At 33.7% G+C, this 14,926-nt stretch overlaps 2 protein-coding genes across 6 annotated transcripts; both read right to left on the bottom strand.

Annotated features, from left to right (window-relative positions):
* Positions 1–962: 962 nt before the first annotated feature.
* LOC132696885 (helix-loop-helix protein 13) lies at positions 963–12,279 on the bottom strand. 5 transcript variants are annotated; one of them, XM_060661983.1, is made up of 5 exons: positions 12,140–12,279; positions 11,113–11,258; positions 6,613–6,751; positions 4,415–4,626; positions 963–1,165 (listed from the first exon to the last, which is right to left on the bottom strand). In XM_060661983.1, the coding sequence occupies exons 1-5, from the start codon at positions 12,184–12,186 to the stop codon at positions 1,056–1,058; spliced, it is 654 nt and encodes a 217-aa protein (XP_060517966.1). In that variant the 5' UTR covers positions 12,187–12,279; the 3' UTR covers positions 963–1,055. The 5 variants fall into 5 exon arrangements, with proteins under 5 accessions (XP_060517966.1, XP_060517967.1, XP_060517969.1 ...); XM_060661984.1 differs by having other exon boundaries at positions 4,415–4,623; XM_060661986.1 differs by having other exon boundaries at positions 6,634–6,751.
* A 1,683-nt stretch (positions 12,280–13,962) lies between these two features.
* On the bottom strand, positions 13,963–14,890 carry LOC132697319 (ecdysone oxidase-like). The gene is made up of 2 exons (XM_060662716.1): positions 14,770–14,890; positions 13,963–14,721 (listed from the first exon to the last, which is right to left on the bottom strand). Exons 1-2 carry the CDS (start codon positions 14,860–14,862, stop codon positions 14,515–14,517), a joined length of 300 nt encoding a protein of 99 aa, XP_060518699.1. The 5' UTR covers positions 14,863–14,890; the 3' UTR covers positions 13,963–14,514.
* Positions 14,891–14,926: the final 36 nt, after the last annotated feature.

Genomic DNA, 14,926 nt, shown 5'->3' with positions numbered 1-14,926 from the left:
AACCTTATTATCTGGCTTGTCATTGTCGTCTTTTTTTTTTATAAATACCTAGACTGCAACCCTTTTACTAGCATATTATGCAACAAGTGCGGTAAAAGTCATCCGACTCTCGAGTTTAGTTGGCACGAACGGAGCGAGTGCTCAATAACGGCGAAAAGTGCTTTTTTTTAACCGAGCTTGAGCTTTCCTTATAAAAAATCAATTAAGAGTGGCTTCTATGCCAGATTACAGCTAGTGCGTCTTCAAAAATAATTTTTCTACCAGTTTTGGAAATTATTAATTTTTTCATCCTCCTTCGTCAAATGCGATAGTGAAATTATATAAGGCACACCGCTTAAAATTCAATCTTAATGAAAATGTATTTTATCCGAAGTAATAGTTATATTTCTGTATTATTTTGTCCGAAGCAGCTGTAGACCAGTTGTACAGTGACGTAATCCAAAATGATCCGTATGTCTTAGCATTTTTAGATGAGGATTTCAAAACCACAAAAATGCTGTATCACTTTACGACATCCAGCAATGAACTAGACAAAGATATCATGTTATGACGTAACTGCACAATGGCTCTGAGTAGACGGACTTTACCGTCCTTTACTCACGCTTTACCGTGATAAATTTCCTTTCTAAAGGCGGGCTTTCTAGTACAGTCTCTCATTCCTGGATTTTATTTGTGCCCTTTGTCCCGTCACAGTTTTTACATATCTTAAATTTAAATTTGTGGTATTTTTTACTTATTGTATTGCCGGTCTTTTAAAGATTTCTCTCTCTTGTATGACGTTCAGTTTAAAAGTGCATTTATTTTGTTTGAAGAGATTGAACCACTCGCTGCATTTTACAAACCTGCCATCCTTATCCTTCTCTCATAATAAAATATGACACTTTTAAGAATAAAATTATTATACAACTATCATACTCCACTAATAAGCACGTAAATAAACAAACAAAGATAAATATGGTGATGTTAATAATATATTTGACCCTTACATAGACATATATAAATAAATACAAATTTTCATTATATTGCACAACGGAAGTCATTTAGCATTTTGCACTTTAGGAACTTACACCATCTGACGTTAGAGCTAACGATGTTAAAGCACTACGTCTACCGGGCGTCACACCTAGGTTTTCCCAGTTGATCCAAGACAGTCTGGCTGTTAGATCTGTAAGATTAATGCCATTTAATTTTTCATGCACGTGTAGTGCGAAAGGTCTATAAATCTATAAATTTCGAAATCTAAGTCGCCAGTGTACTAACTCAATATGACCAGTAATCATCTTGGTTGCCCTAGCAATTCCTTGATTGTAAATAGGACTGGACTTTTTTTGCGTAAAATGTATGCTATTTTTTTTGGCGCTGAGTGAGTCAGTATACTCTAAATCAGAAACTATTTTTTGCATACAAAACAAATTATAACTATGTATTCTAAACTTATGGATTGAAAACTTTTAAGTTCTATTAATTATATTTTAGGTTAGGATAAATATGATGCGATTGTTGGGTCCTTATTTAACTATTTAATCAATCTAAGTAAACATTCTTACCGTTGCATTTTCGTTCAGAAAATTATTTTTTTTACGATTGTGTACGAAAGTGTCGCCTTGATGGCCTAGGAACGCCCTTTTAAATACTGCACGTTTATTACTGTTTATTGAAGTCGTCTATATGTTTTGCCTAAGATTTTCGAAAATCCTCTACCACTTTCCTAGATAATGTCATAATTTTGCAGAAACTGAGTTTTAAAAATCATGACGGTAGTTGCGCCATCTGGTGACCATTTCAGAAAGTTAAAAATAATTTTCGTATTATTACTAAAAAATGAATAGTTCATTACATTAAATGCTATTTGCCATTAGACAAGTAAAGAAAAGTTTCATTTTCAATTTTTCCCATGATCAGATAACCCTGTAAAAAGTATTTGTGATGGTCACAGCCTTCTAGACACAATTTTCAAAAATTAAATAGAAATTTAGAAAAACAACAAAAAATGAGAAAAGCCGTCCTGTCCTCCTGAATCCAAAAAGCCGTTTAAAAGTTATAGTGTTCCCACTTTCTTGTGTCACCTGGTATATTGTAACGGTTACTTGAGTTGGTCCTGTGTGGGTTTTTTTTAAATCCCTGGATTCGTAATTTCCTAGCGGTTGTCATAGAAACACCAGCCTCGACAAAATTCCGTTCGATTTTGTTGGCAATCAAAGCTAAAACCTCTGTAGATGTAAATGATGCACAAAAGCTTTAGATATTAGTTTTTTTTAGACAAACCAATGTGGATACACACATTCGATTACATCTGATGGTAAAATCAAGAAGTTTACGGTGAAAGGTCTGGCGAATATATATATATTTGCCTTTTACGATAGACAAAATTTTAAATCTGGACTGTTTCTGGCTTTTATTCAGTGCGCCATTATACAACAAAACGCGTAGTTCATAAGGACACTCCAAGTGCAGTCTGCCATCCAGTGTCGCAAACCTTAGACTTTAAATGTACACAAAACGTATAGTCTAAGAGCCACTGGGCGGCTACCTGCATGTATTTGACCAGATCTGGGTTTTTGTACATTGAGGCCCCTATACCTACTATACATGAGGTGGGGACCCACTAAGCTCAAAGCGATGGACCCAGGTACTGCGCAGGCGACACAGGTATTGATTTTTGGCGAATTTTAAATATATTTGACCACGACTGCCGTTTTGAAATCTTAAAATATATTGTTATTATTATCGAAAAATAATAATAGCAGACCATTATCATGCGGTTAACATTATGGCAGACAGTTATGGAAATGCCCAAAAAAATAAAATTTTGAAAGTATTTGCCCAGATCTGCCATTGAGATATATTATTCGTTATAGTCTTAAAAGCTTATATTAATAACGGCAGACGTTTTTCTTGAGTACACTCCTCAGTGGATAATAAAATCTTTACTACTACCCATATATGTATTACGATCGCTGTTTTACATAAATTTAACTCACTTATAATTAATTTTATCACTTTATGCATAAAATTAATACTTTTTTTGTACTTTATATACTAAAATTTATAAGATAAGATATTACGAAATAATCTGAAATCTTGGGGTATAATGCAAGTAACAAAAAATAATTTAAATCTGTATTTCAATTTTTTTCTATTTATTTAAGATAAAATTTGAAAGGTGTCGGAGTCATGTTTGTCATAGGTTAACTCTTCTTCATCATCCATTGAGTTCATATTCATTCACATCCGAAGCTTTGTAACTACTCAAGATACTACAGAGGATCCTTCCGCCAACGACTGATTTAATTCTGCGCCAATATCTTTTTTTACCACTTCATCTGTCTCAGACACGTTTACGTCTTTTACAAGATTATCAAGTACGATTGAGCTATCAGCTAATGTTCGTAGTTGCTCAGTTGCAGACAACGACGTAGTGGGTTATAATACAGCTTCTTTGTTGAAATCGGTTGCAATTTTTTCTTTAAAGCCGTAAACTCTTTGTAACAACTACTGTGATATACAGAACCAAAAATTTCGTCCTGTAGAATTGTTTCATTGTATTTCAATTTATAATGCTTTCTTAACCTCAAAATTTATCGACATTTTTCCATCTCTCTCTCTTTTGAAAATGTCAATAATTTCTCAGTCTTTGCTGTTGCACAAAAAATACACTTCACTAGTTCTTTTTCACTCGACGTAATCTCAAAGATATTTAACGAATAATAATTTAACTAAAGAATAATAACATAAAGCAACACTGTGTATTTTATTAAATTTACTAAACATTAGGCATCTGTATAGAGATTTACAAACATACTGAAAATATTCGTTAGGTTGGGATTATAACAGAGCCATCTCAGGCATAAACCCTAAATTATTTAAGTGGTATTAGCTATAAAATAAAATACTATAAGCAGGAATGAGTAGAATAGGAGAAACATAGCAGAAAGTAAAAAGATAGCTACATGCAGTGAATGCATACATCTGTCCGGGTAGTAGTAAATATTTTGTTTTCTACTGAGGAGTGTACTCAATGAAAACGTCTGCCGTTATTAATATAAGTTTTTAAGACTATAACGAATAATATATCTCAATGGCAGATATGGTCAAATACTTTTAAAATTTTATGCCATAATGTTAACCAAATGCCATTATTATTTTTCGATAATAATAATATATTTTAAGATTTCAAAACGGCAGTCGTGGTCAAATATATTTAAAATTCGCCAAAAATCAATACCTGTGTCACCTGCGCAGTACCTGGGTCCACCGCTTTAGGCTTAGTGGGTCCCCACATCATGTATAATAGGTATACGGGCCTCAATGTACAAAAACCCAGGTCTGGTCAAATACATGTTGGTAGCCGCCCACTGGCTCTTAGTATATACTAGTATATATAATATATACTAGTATTCTAAACCCCACTTACCGCTCGTGTTCCAATTAGCCCTATCGGCCTTGATTTCGCCCCTTAAACATTTCTCTACGTAAGTCAGGGGATCACAGTCCGCTGTCAGTACTTCGCGCAGGAGAGCGATGTAAGCTATCGCCAATCGTAGGGTATCGATTTTGCTAAGACGTTTCTCGTAGGGGAACGTCGGCACGTGCATCCTCAGCTCGTCGAACGCGGAGTTTATACTGCTACAAACCGGATAACGATTAGGAATACTCGAGACGGTTCGAATTTTTCTGCGTGGCACACCAAAGGGAGTTTTTTTTATATCCAAAAGCAAAGCAAAATAATATTAACTTTGACAATTAAAATCATATAGTGGTCAGAAAATATAGAAAAATTGTATTTTCGTCGATCAGGGAGTCATTTTACGTGTATGGCTCTTTTTTCCAGAATAATTAACAAGATCTGGACATGTTTTGAGAAAACGATGCCTTAAAAATACTAGATCTAACCTAAAACTTGTCACGTTGGCCAAGTGTCAGCGGCCATGTTGGTTGTTGAACGCCTTTAAGCCGAGTATTGAAATGACCTATGTTATTGGTTGAAAATGAGATCTATAATGATAACGCGGTCGCATTATTAAATGGCCTTTCTTTAGATCATTATTTTTTCATTCTCGCTGTATTATTAGCATAGGCATTAAGGTTTTCTTAGCTTATCTAGATATTTTTATTCAAAGAAATTTTCAAAATTTCCCCTTTTTAGATATTATTAAGAAAAAATCGAATCACTTAGACTTTTTCTCGTTTTAGATAAATTTCTTAAAATTTTGCCTTAAATCAAGATGCCTACACTCGATACTAGAAAAGCATTTCGATGGTACTGAGGTCCTAAATTTTTACATGGTTATTTCCAAGTAGAAATCAAAAACGTCAAAGGTCAAAGGATTAACCGGTCTTATCGCTTTTATTATCATAAAATGTTTTGCAAAGCTTTTTATTTTTATTCAGTAATTATTTTTTGTGATATTACACTTACAACTTTTCCTATTAAATCGGCAAAGTTGTAAGGACTAAGAGGAGACAACAGCTTTTTAATGTTGCCATATTCAACATTACAACGGTGTATATATTTAATAAAAAATGCAAAAGTGGTCATCTCTCAAAGTGAAATAGTAAACTCAAGAGAAAAGGAGCAACCGTGTCCTCCTCCATAATGGATTTGGATTTCTATTTGATCCTATTCGATAGCTATAATTAATTAGAAATGTAGGCAAATTTTATAGAATTTTTAAGAAACTTGGTTATAATTAGGATTGACACTTTATTTATCAAAATATAATATTCCAGGCTTTACTGGTTATGCGAAAATTTGAAACTTTTGCCTTTAAGAAAAAAATGCCAATTTTTCATAAATATTATCTGAAAAACGATTCTTGAGGCACTTTTAGGCGATGTATGCCGCGTATTTTTAATGAAAAAAAAAAAGACTAACCGCTGATATTTTTTTAGGGGAATGTATTCTTGGAGATGCTAGTTGTTTCAGCATAAAAGTCACATCTTGCATTTTCTTTGTTATCTGCACGTTACTTGATTGAAATAATCCAAGTAAAAGCGTTCCATTTCGGTATACTAAAAATTTTCGGAAACACAAATTTAATAATAATTGCAGTTTATAAAAGTCTTGCTATGAAGTTAAATGAGTTCCGGAATTACTCCCTGTATAGTGAGCTAATAAAAAAGTAGACCAGGTCTACGAAATCTTTAAGCACCGTACAATACATCCAAGATAGCACGGAGGTTGAAAATAACCGTAGAACTAACAAAATATCAAAAAAATGTTCGATAACATTTCTTAAGGCTATGATAATAGTCTTTACAAATCTTCTGGAATCTTTCTTCGTTGATTGTTAACAAATATAAGTTACAGTCATTTCCCCAATCATTCCCAGTTTCAGTGAAGCTCTGAAGAAGCCAACACGAGGATTTGCGAAACGTCGTTCGATTTGTCAACAACCGATTGAAAACTGAAACGGTTTTAATTAAACTCCGACAAAACATAAAAATTTAAAACCAGATCGCATTTACTGTAATTTATCCATCCGCGTTGTACGATAATGGAAATAAAAGTCTAAGGAACGAAAATCAATGTAAAACAAAAACTAACGGGACAGAAAAGGCGATACAAACAACACAACGACACAAGCCACCACGTATAGCAGACAGGTGTACCCGGTGGGTCCAATAGCAGACCTCAGCATCCGTTTCCTTTCTCGAATATTCGCGGCGTGTCTCTGGACGCGATACGGTGACGAGCCGTAATACTCCGAGTTGCCCAAAGTGCTGTTACCTCCGCCACATTGAACGCTGTCTGAAATAGAACCGATTTTGTATATCTACTTAGCAACCTAGCTTGGATTGGTGATTTTGAAAATGAAAACCTGACAAAAGTTTCCTCTTTCATGGATGAACCATATATTGATATTACATGGGGTGCGTTGGTACATATTTTATGTATGCTTACTCGTCTTTTAATATTTTTAATTCCTATTGTAAAATATGCTTTCTTATAGGTAGCTGCTAGGTTCACTTAACTCTAGAAAGAAAAGTTATTATCAAAATTATGCCAAATGTGATTTACAAATTTTTTGTGTCAATGTTGGCTGCTTATATATTGTTTAATAAGGGCGGAGCCAAAGAAGGGACATGAACATAGGTCGCATCGCTGATTCCCATATTTATGAAAGGTAAAGACGTGAGTCGCTATTGCACTCTCGGATTTTTCTTTGATAAAATTTTATGTATCGGTCTGTCATTATTAGGTCCGATTTTCTATTAATAAGAATATCTAACAATGGGAGATCGAGATAGAGATAGACTGATAGCTTCTAGTACAATGGAAAAACGTATGGTTTGGTGTGGTTAAGAAAATATCAGAGGGATTGTTGCCTATGAGGCCAAATAACAAAGTTATCATCATAAATATATTAGCGATGATTGGTTCTCTGATTTGAATGTATTTGAAATAATGTTGAGAGTTCCAGGAATGCTTTATTAAAGAGAGACTCTACGTCGAAACTATTCAGAATGTTGTTTGAAAATGATGTAACGGTTTTTAATTGTTCAATGGAGTGAATTAAGTAAAAAAAAAATATCAGTTTTACCTACATGGGTGATTCTGTTTTAACTGTGATTTTTTAGGTCTTATATTGTTTGTTCTTACTGGTGATTGATTAATAATGAAATTTTTGTATTAATTGGATGATCGTGCACATATTTCATTATATTTTTTATACTTTATGCAATTTGTCATTCAGAGGGAATCCACAATATATCAGGTAAATGTCATGTTCACTTCTAAAATTTATCATAAATTCTTAATTTTTTTTTGTCACGGTAAATGATACAAACTAATTACGTCCTAACTTCTTACCAAACTAAAAAAAAATCACACTTTTTTTGTTAATGTTTTAACTTAATATTGAATTTCGGTTCAATAACTTTTGTCTTCAAAATATAATGAATTTTTGAATTTGAATTTATATGACTCGAGTGCCATCTACCTTGAGATTTATGAAACGTCTTGACGCTTTGAAGTTGTAGTAAAATCCTTTCAGGCTTTTATTTTTGCAGTAAAATAAATAAATAATATTCATCGACAAATTTAATACTTATAATTTTAAAATCTTAGAAATTTTAAGCTAAAAAGCAACAACCCAGATATTTTGCCAGACAATATGCTGGTTTGTGAATTTTAAGGAGTCCGTAGAAACGAGAAGGTTAAGAGTCATTAGAAATGACCGATTTTGTCACGGAATCTAATAGAGAACAATCTTAATAGGATAGGATGTTTTTTAAGTTGACGTCGTCTTGCATCTTATTACAATTACTATGTTGGGATTAGATTCTCGAAGTTTTAGAGCTATGCCTTCAGGATTTAGATTTACGCGCGTAAGATTTTTTAAGGCATAAACTTATCAGCAGTTGGAGAACACAATCATGAAAGGAATCCATAGAAATCTTTAAACATCCAAACAATCGTAGATGCAACTGAGTATGAGAGTCAGTTTTCCGAGACAATCTGTATGCCCTTCCTTTAGCTCCGCCCCTTAAACAGTATATATAACCAGGTACCGAGTAGTTCAGGTTGAAGTTCAAGTTCAATTTATCAACAACCGATAGAGGAGGAATGCAGTTGATTTGTAAGTCATATTTAACATAATTTTGATAATTCTTCTGTTTTTCGAGTGAGTTAAACGTAACAGCCATCTATAGGAAGATATACTATAGAATGGGAATTAAAAACATTAAAAGTGTAGTCAGCCGATATACAATATGTACCAACGTTCACCATGGAATATCAATATATGGCGTACCTATAAAAAGACAAGATTTTTGTGAAGTTTTTATTTTCAAAATCACCAATCAATCAATTCAGAAGATTTGTAAATGCTATTACAATGGGCTGTGAAAGTTTCTTTGAGAAATTATGTTAAATATGGTTATTGTGTAATAGATATTTTATATGCGGTGCGGATAAACGGTTTTGACCTAATGATAATATATACACCATCTGACGAAAACGAAGCAGCTATTTTTAGGATGCAGCGATGGAGTTGACAGCAATTTTTGAAGCAGCGATATTTTATTTCATTTAAATACATAATATATAAATAATTAATAAGATATCCATTGTCCGCATTACTGGATAGTAATAATCGGCATATTTGTCCAAACCTAAACACTGTTTAGGCGACAAGAAAATAACGTTTTGAGAATGGTTCAATCATTTACCTCGATGGCACATGGCTTCACACTCATTAAACTCCATCTAAAGGATGATAAAAAAGTGAATAGTGATCTTTTAGAAGTTTTAAATGCATTCAGTATAAAAATTTGACTCTTTAGCAATATTATGGCTCCCACCGTACTATCTGTGTCTTGAATCCTACAATCCTCAGGGATCACTAATTAACCTATTTTGTCCCAATGGTGCGTTAATACGCAACCTATTCTATGGTTTTTTTTGTCACATCAAGGAAATATTTTTGCACATCCATCTAGAAATTTTATTATTATCACTACCAAAGGGCATAAAACCGTAGAAATCGCTAATTTATGTGTAAAGGAAAGATCTTACATATGACTTCAAAAGTACATAAATTTACCACATTTTCAAGTAAATCCAAAATGGTAAAAAAATATTCTTTATTTGTATTGCCATTTTTGTTAAGTCTATAGTATATAGATTACATCGCAGAAAACTTTCATTGGAAATACTATACTGATTATACTTTATTTTTTGAAAATATTTACTGGTGCGTGAATGCACCACTGGTTTTATCTGTGAAACAAAACTTTGTTATTGCAAGTCTAAACAAGTCAGCGCATGTAGATTAAACATCCAACAATTAGCGCGTTTTTTAGTATTAGTTTGTGCCTTGTGCAGTGAACTTTGCAGTTCGTAAAATATGACATTTCCCAGGTATTTGACTCAAAAGGAATCAAAGGCGGCTATTGAGGAGATTGTGATGTATGAGGACAATAACAATGAAAGTCGTAAGTATTATTTGGATTTACGTATTCTTATGTATTGTAGCTTCAACAGTCCTGTAATTCATCAACTACTGAACCTGGATAGGACTCATCAGATGATAAAACCTTGGAATTCAAAAGAGGACGTATGCTTTCTGCAAACGACTGGCTTGCTTCTACTGTCAAATGGAAGAAAGGTCAGATTGAGTACACTCACACACCCATATCCGATGAATTTAGATCACGTGAGGAACTAAGAAATAGGCTTTCTCGAAAAACTCCGCTTGAAATGTTTTTTATTTTTTGAATGACGAAGTGATTGATTTGGTTTTAAATCTTGCATTGCTTTGCGACTTTTAAAAACTGATAAAACAATTACTTAAGGAAATCTTCCATCTTCCATAGAAGAGTGCGTTATGATAATCAAGGTCACCTCATGATTGTTCTTGCTAATAAAGCCCGAAGGAGATGTAGAATCTGCCACAGCCACACAATTTACGTTGGTCATAAGTATAATGTGCATTTATCTACTTCAAGCTTTGTAAAATATCACCAAAAATGAAACCGGGTGTTACCAGTCGTGCGCTCACGCACCATAAAATATTATGCATTTTTTGTATGAGGTCAGGTTCTATTTCGAAAATAATCTGCTTTTAGTTGTGTTCTGTCTAATTTGAGCTTTTTTTGTTATATTTATGTATAAATTATATGTTACATCTTATGTACCCCAAAACATTCAATGTCTTTTCCCAGTGACACATGTAATGTATTCTTAAGTGCAACAGAATAAATAATTTCACAGCAAAAAAGTATTTTTTTTATGCTTGGGATAATATGGGTTAACTAACCAAAACTAAAATTAGCTGTAAGTTTAGATTTAAGGTGTATATCATAATCGAAAAGTGTAAATAAATTCTTAGTAATATGTTCAGTCCAATTTTGCACTACATATTTTTACATTGCCCATTTACTAGTGCCAAGCTCTTCGCTAGACAATGAGAGCGGCGCAATAAGTTTTACAGCATTCACTGTTTTAACTGTGAAAGAACTGTATCACATAGGAACTGTCATAATTACAAAAAGTCACTTCGAGTGAGGGCTGCATTAAGGTGATTTGTGCTTCTATGAGAAATGATTAGTGCGATAGTTTTTCGACTGTAGTTTGATTTTGCAAGTATTGATAATATTTGTTCTTACCTGCATTGTGGTGTATCGTCGTCAGATAGTGATGCTGAAGGTTAGCATTTGAAGATCTAGACGCGAATGCGCAGCTTGGTAAATCTTGGACTTCGTCTTCGGACAAGTCACCCGTATTATAACCAAATTGCAAGCTGCAACGTAACCTTATAAAAATGCGATTGCATGGTCTGCTTGATATAAGTAACATGTGCGTTGTCAATCGCTGCTAAGGGCTCAGAACAGGTGTATGAAAAACAGGTTTGGCCAAACAAAAAAATATAAGGTACAGCCCAATATTTTTGAAAATAATACTATAGCGGAAAGCAGCATTCATTGCGAAAGAATAATAAACACACGTTACAAAAATTGTCAAAAGTTTCCAAGATCTTTAGAACTGTCTAGCAATTTAATTCAGTGTTTAAAAATTTATAAAATACGGGGCGGTTTCCTTTTTTCCAGATATAAAAAATATCCTCTAGGTAGGTGAATTTCTATTTTTGGGTTGATTAAAATACCGGAAGTAATATCGCATATCGGGAATATTATAAAGCAAGACTACTGCTCTATGCTGCATGATGATCAAGATATGAATCGTTATCGTTTCTTTGCTTAAATATGTTTGGTTTAATTTGAGTCTTAGTAAGCCGTACCCGGTTTTGCTTATTTGTTGTTCCTTTTTTTATGCGCATTATCATTATGTTATGGTAAGACAGCTTGATTTCCTAGTTTCTCAAATGAGAAGAAGTTTTTATTCATTGTTTGGTTTGTCGTGTTTCATGTATAGTTTTAGTACCCATTGTTATTGCGATTAAATAGTTTAACTCGAAAATATCCTTTATTAAAAACTGTAACTCTTTAAGTGAACGACAACAAATTTCAAGAAATAAGAGAAAAAAATATAATTTCAGAACACAAAAATTATTAAATTAACAAAAATATTTTTTGTTAATAAAAACGTATTATTATTAAAATAATGATGAAAGAAATTGTAATATTTGTAATAATGAACATAGATAATTAATAATAAATTAATTAATCAGCTTACTTTATAGGAGGTGAGGATGATGAGTCCGGCAGCTGTCCCCGACTCATATTCACTTGTTTCTAAAAATTGGTTTCACAAATGCGACACCTCACACCACCAATCACCAAAACCGATTCGTATGGACCATATATTTGCGGAAGTCACCCTGGGATTAGAGTGATAATAATCCCGCGGGACTTCCGGTTTTATACCATAACCCAACGATAGTCTATCAGCTCGTTATTCGTAAATTTTATATGGGCGGTTTTCATAGCAGAACTCAATATCGATTAGGGGAGGTAACTTAGAATACGCAGCCAACCACTGCGGCTCCTATAATTTATCATACGACTCGTGGTTCTGATTGGTGGGCCAAAATGCGAAGGGTCACATGATGAAGGGCTCATTGTCCAGGTTTGGCGGTGACAGCTTTCCCTGTAAACGCTAAAAGAACCTTCATCTGCAGACTCCCGATATTTATTAACCGGGATATCGCGTCCAGAGGGCTGGAATTATTTAGCGGGTTTTTCTGGTGCCAGCCATGTAAAGAAAAACGTGGACGGAGCGGGGTAGGTTATTTGAATTTTTACTTACCCTTGTTAACTAACATAACTGTTATTCGTTACAGTAAAAAAATGTAAATAATGTTAATAAAATAATTAATTAAGTAAACGCAAGGTGATCTTGATGTTTTTGCTAATCTCTGTAAATAAGTATTACTCTTTGCCTCTTCCGATTAGGAATCATCCCTCTCCTTCATTCTCCTTCCCTTTGGGGGAAGTTTGTTATACCTACTTCTTTCATCAGGAGTTTGAATACCGGTTTTAGCGAATTGAGTTCCTTATATATAGTAGTATATATACTCAACCCTTCAAAGTGACGTTCATATGTTTATTTAGATGGCCCTGTCCTATCAGCACTTCTATCGGCGTACCCTTATTCAGTATCGACATCTCTCAGCGAGATATTCTTCTTTGAAAATTCCACATCGTATCAACATTGACCTGATCAAGGGAGCAATTGAACACAGAATTTTTCAAAAATTTATATATGCGGGATTTTGTTCGTGTCGCTTAGGCATCCTGCTATTCTATTGCAGTTTGTTCTTTTATTTGATCCTCTATGTAATTATCATATCATATAATTACTCTAAACTTACATCTAATAAATTCTATAGAGATTACTAGTGATTTAGTTTTTTGGCCGATGTTTTCATGTTAAATTTGTTTCCTATACCAATACAGTATCGTCGGCGTAACACAACACTTGTATTTCTTTATTAGCCATTGTATACACTATTGTTATTAAATTACACTGGTCTGCAAATAAAAATGTTTCTCTCCTTTTTGTTTTCATGCATGAATTCATCTTATTTTATGCTGTAAACACGGAATCTGATATACAAATAAGTACCACACGTAGGTATTTAATTTAATATTTATTTCATCAAAAAACAATATTATTAAAGTATAAATTATTATAAGGAAATAGAAAAATGTGGCGGCCTGAGTTTTACAGTAAAAAATCCTAAATTATATTAACAAAACTAATAAATATCGTCAGGTATTTCATTATGGAGTGATAGAATTCAAATTATTTAGTAGTTTTCTTCCTCTTCATAGATTCCATTGGAGTTTCTCGGTGAATTGACCAACAGAAATCACCAAGCATTGCTGCTGACCATTTTCCATTGTAGCGTTTTTCAATTTGCATTATATCCTGATGAAACCTTTCACCATGCTCATGTGATACAGCTCCAGCATGGATTCGTGACTTTTTTCAAGCCAACCTCTCAACGTATAGCTTATAAGCTGTTTTAACCAGATCGGTCATGACATGTCGCTGTGTTTTTAGTATGTATTCCCCACAAATGTAGCGAAAACAATCTGAGGAATTTTTACAAGTCCGTGGCATTTTGTAACCTAAAATCACATAAAATTAATTTTAAAACAACTTTCAAACTTCTATTTTATATTTATTGGCTCTACTTAAAAAAAATACTCAAACTATACATCAAATACTTAAATCCAATGTAGAGAACATGAACTTTATGCAAAACGTACCAAAATATTTGATATAAAAGGTAAACAATTAAACGACAAGTGTTCACTGAACTGTTGTAGTGTCACAATGAATACTGCGCATGCGGGTATTTACTACCACATAAATCACCTTCGGCACTTCCCTCCGTTCTCTTACAACTCTCTGAAATTCATTTTGTATGTATATTTATTTTTTGTAACGTTGACGAATGAAAAAATTGAAAAAAAAAAAAAACAAAATTTTGAAATATAAAAAAAAATCATATTTCAGGATTTCATTGCCAACCAGTGTTATTAAATTTCTCTAATAAAGAATATAGACCAACAGTATTCAAACAAATATATAGAATCGACTTAAACATTATAATCCTGTTTTATTAAATCGGCCGCTTTTTCTGCTACCATAATTGTAGGAGCGTTCGTATGTCCCGATATCATAACCGGCATCACTCCAGCATCGACAACCCTCAATCCCCCAATACCGTGGACCTTTAGCTTAGCATCCACCACTGAATCAACGGTAGAATTCCCCATGCGCGTTGTTCCCACGGAATGGTACGACTGCAATCAAGGGGGTCTACTCCAATATTATGTCAGGTGACCACTTACCGAAGAGCCGAAGTTTCTAATGGCGCAGTACCACCAATCGTCAGAGAACCGTTCGAACTGTCCATCGCACGGTTCGGCCGCAGGATGGTCCATCCAAGCTTGGAATTCTCGGAATGCTTTTGTTTCGTTCAGCCGCTGAACATATTTGAAACCCTTC

Source organism: Cylas formicarius, unplaced genomic scaffold (assembly GCF_029955315.1).
Source record: "Cylas formicarius isolate icCylForm1 unplaced genomic scaffold, icCylForm1.1 PGA_scaffold_1__22_contigs__length_36826433, whole genome shotgun sequence".
NCBI classification, from domain to species: Eukaryota; Metazoa; Arthropoda; class Insecta; order Coleoptera; family Brentidae; genus Cylas; species Cylas formicarius.
Note: the sequence above shows the minus strand (reverse complement) of the source record. Positions and strands in the feature narration are given on the sequence as shown.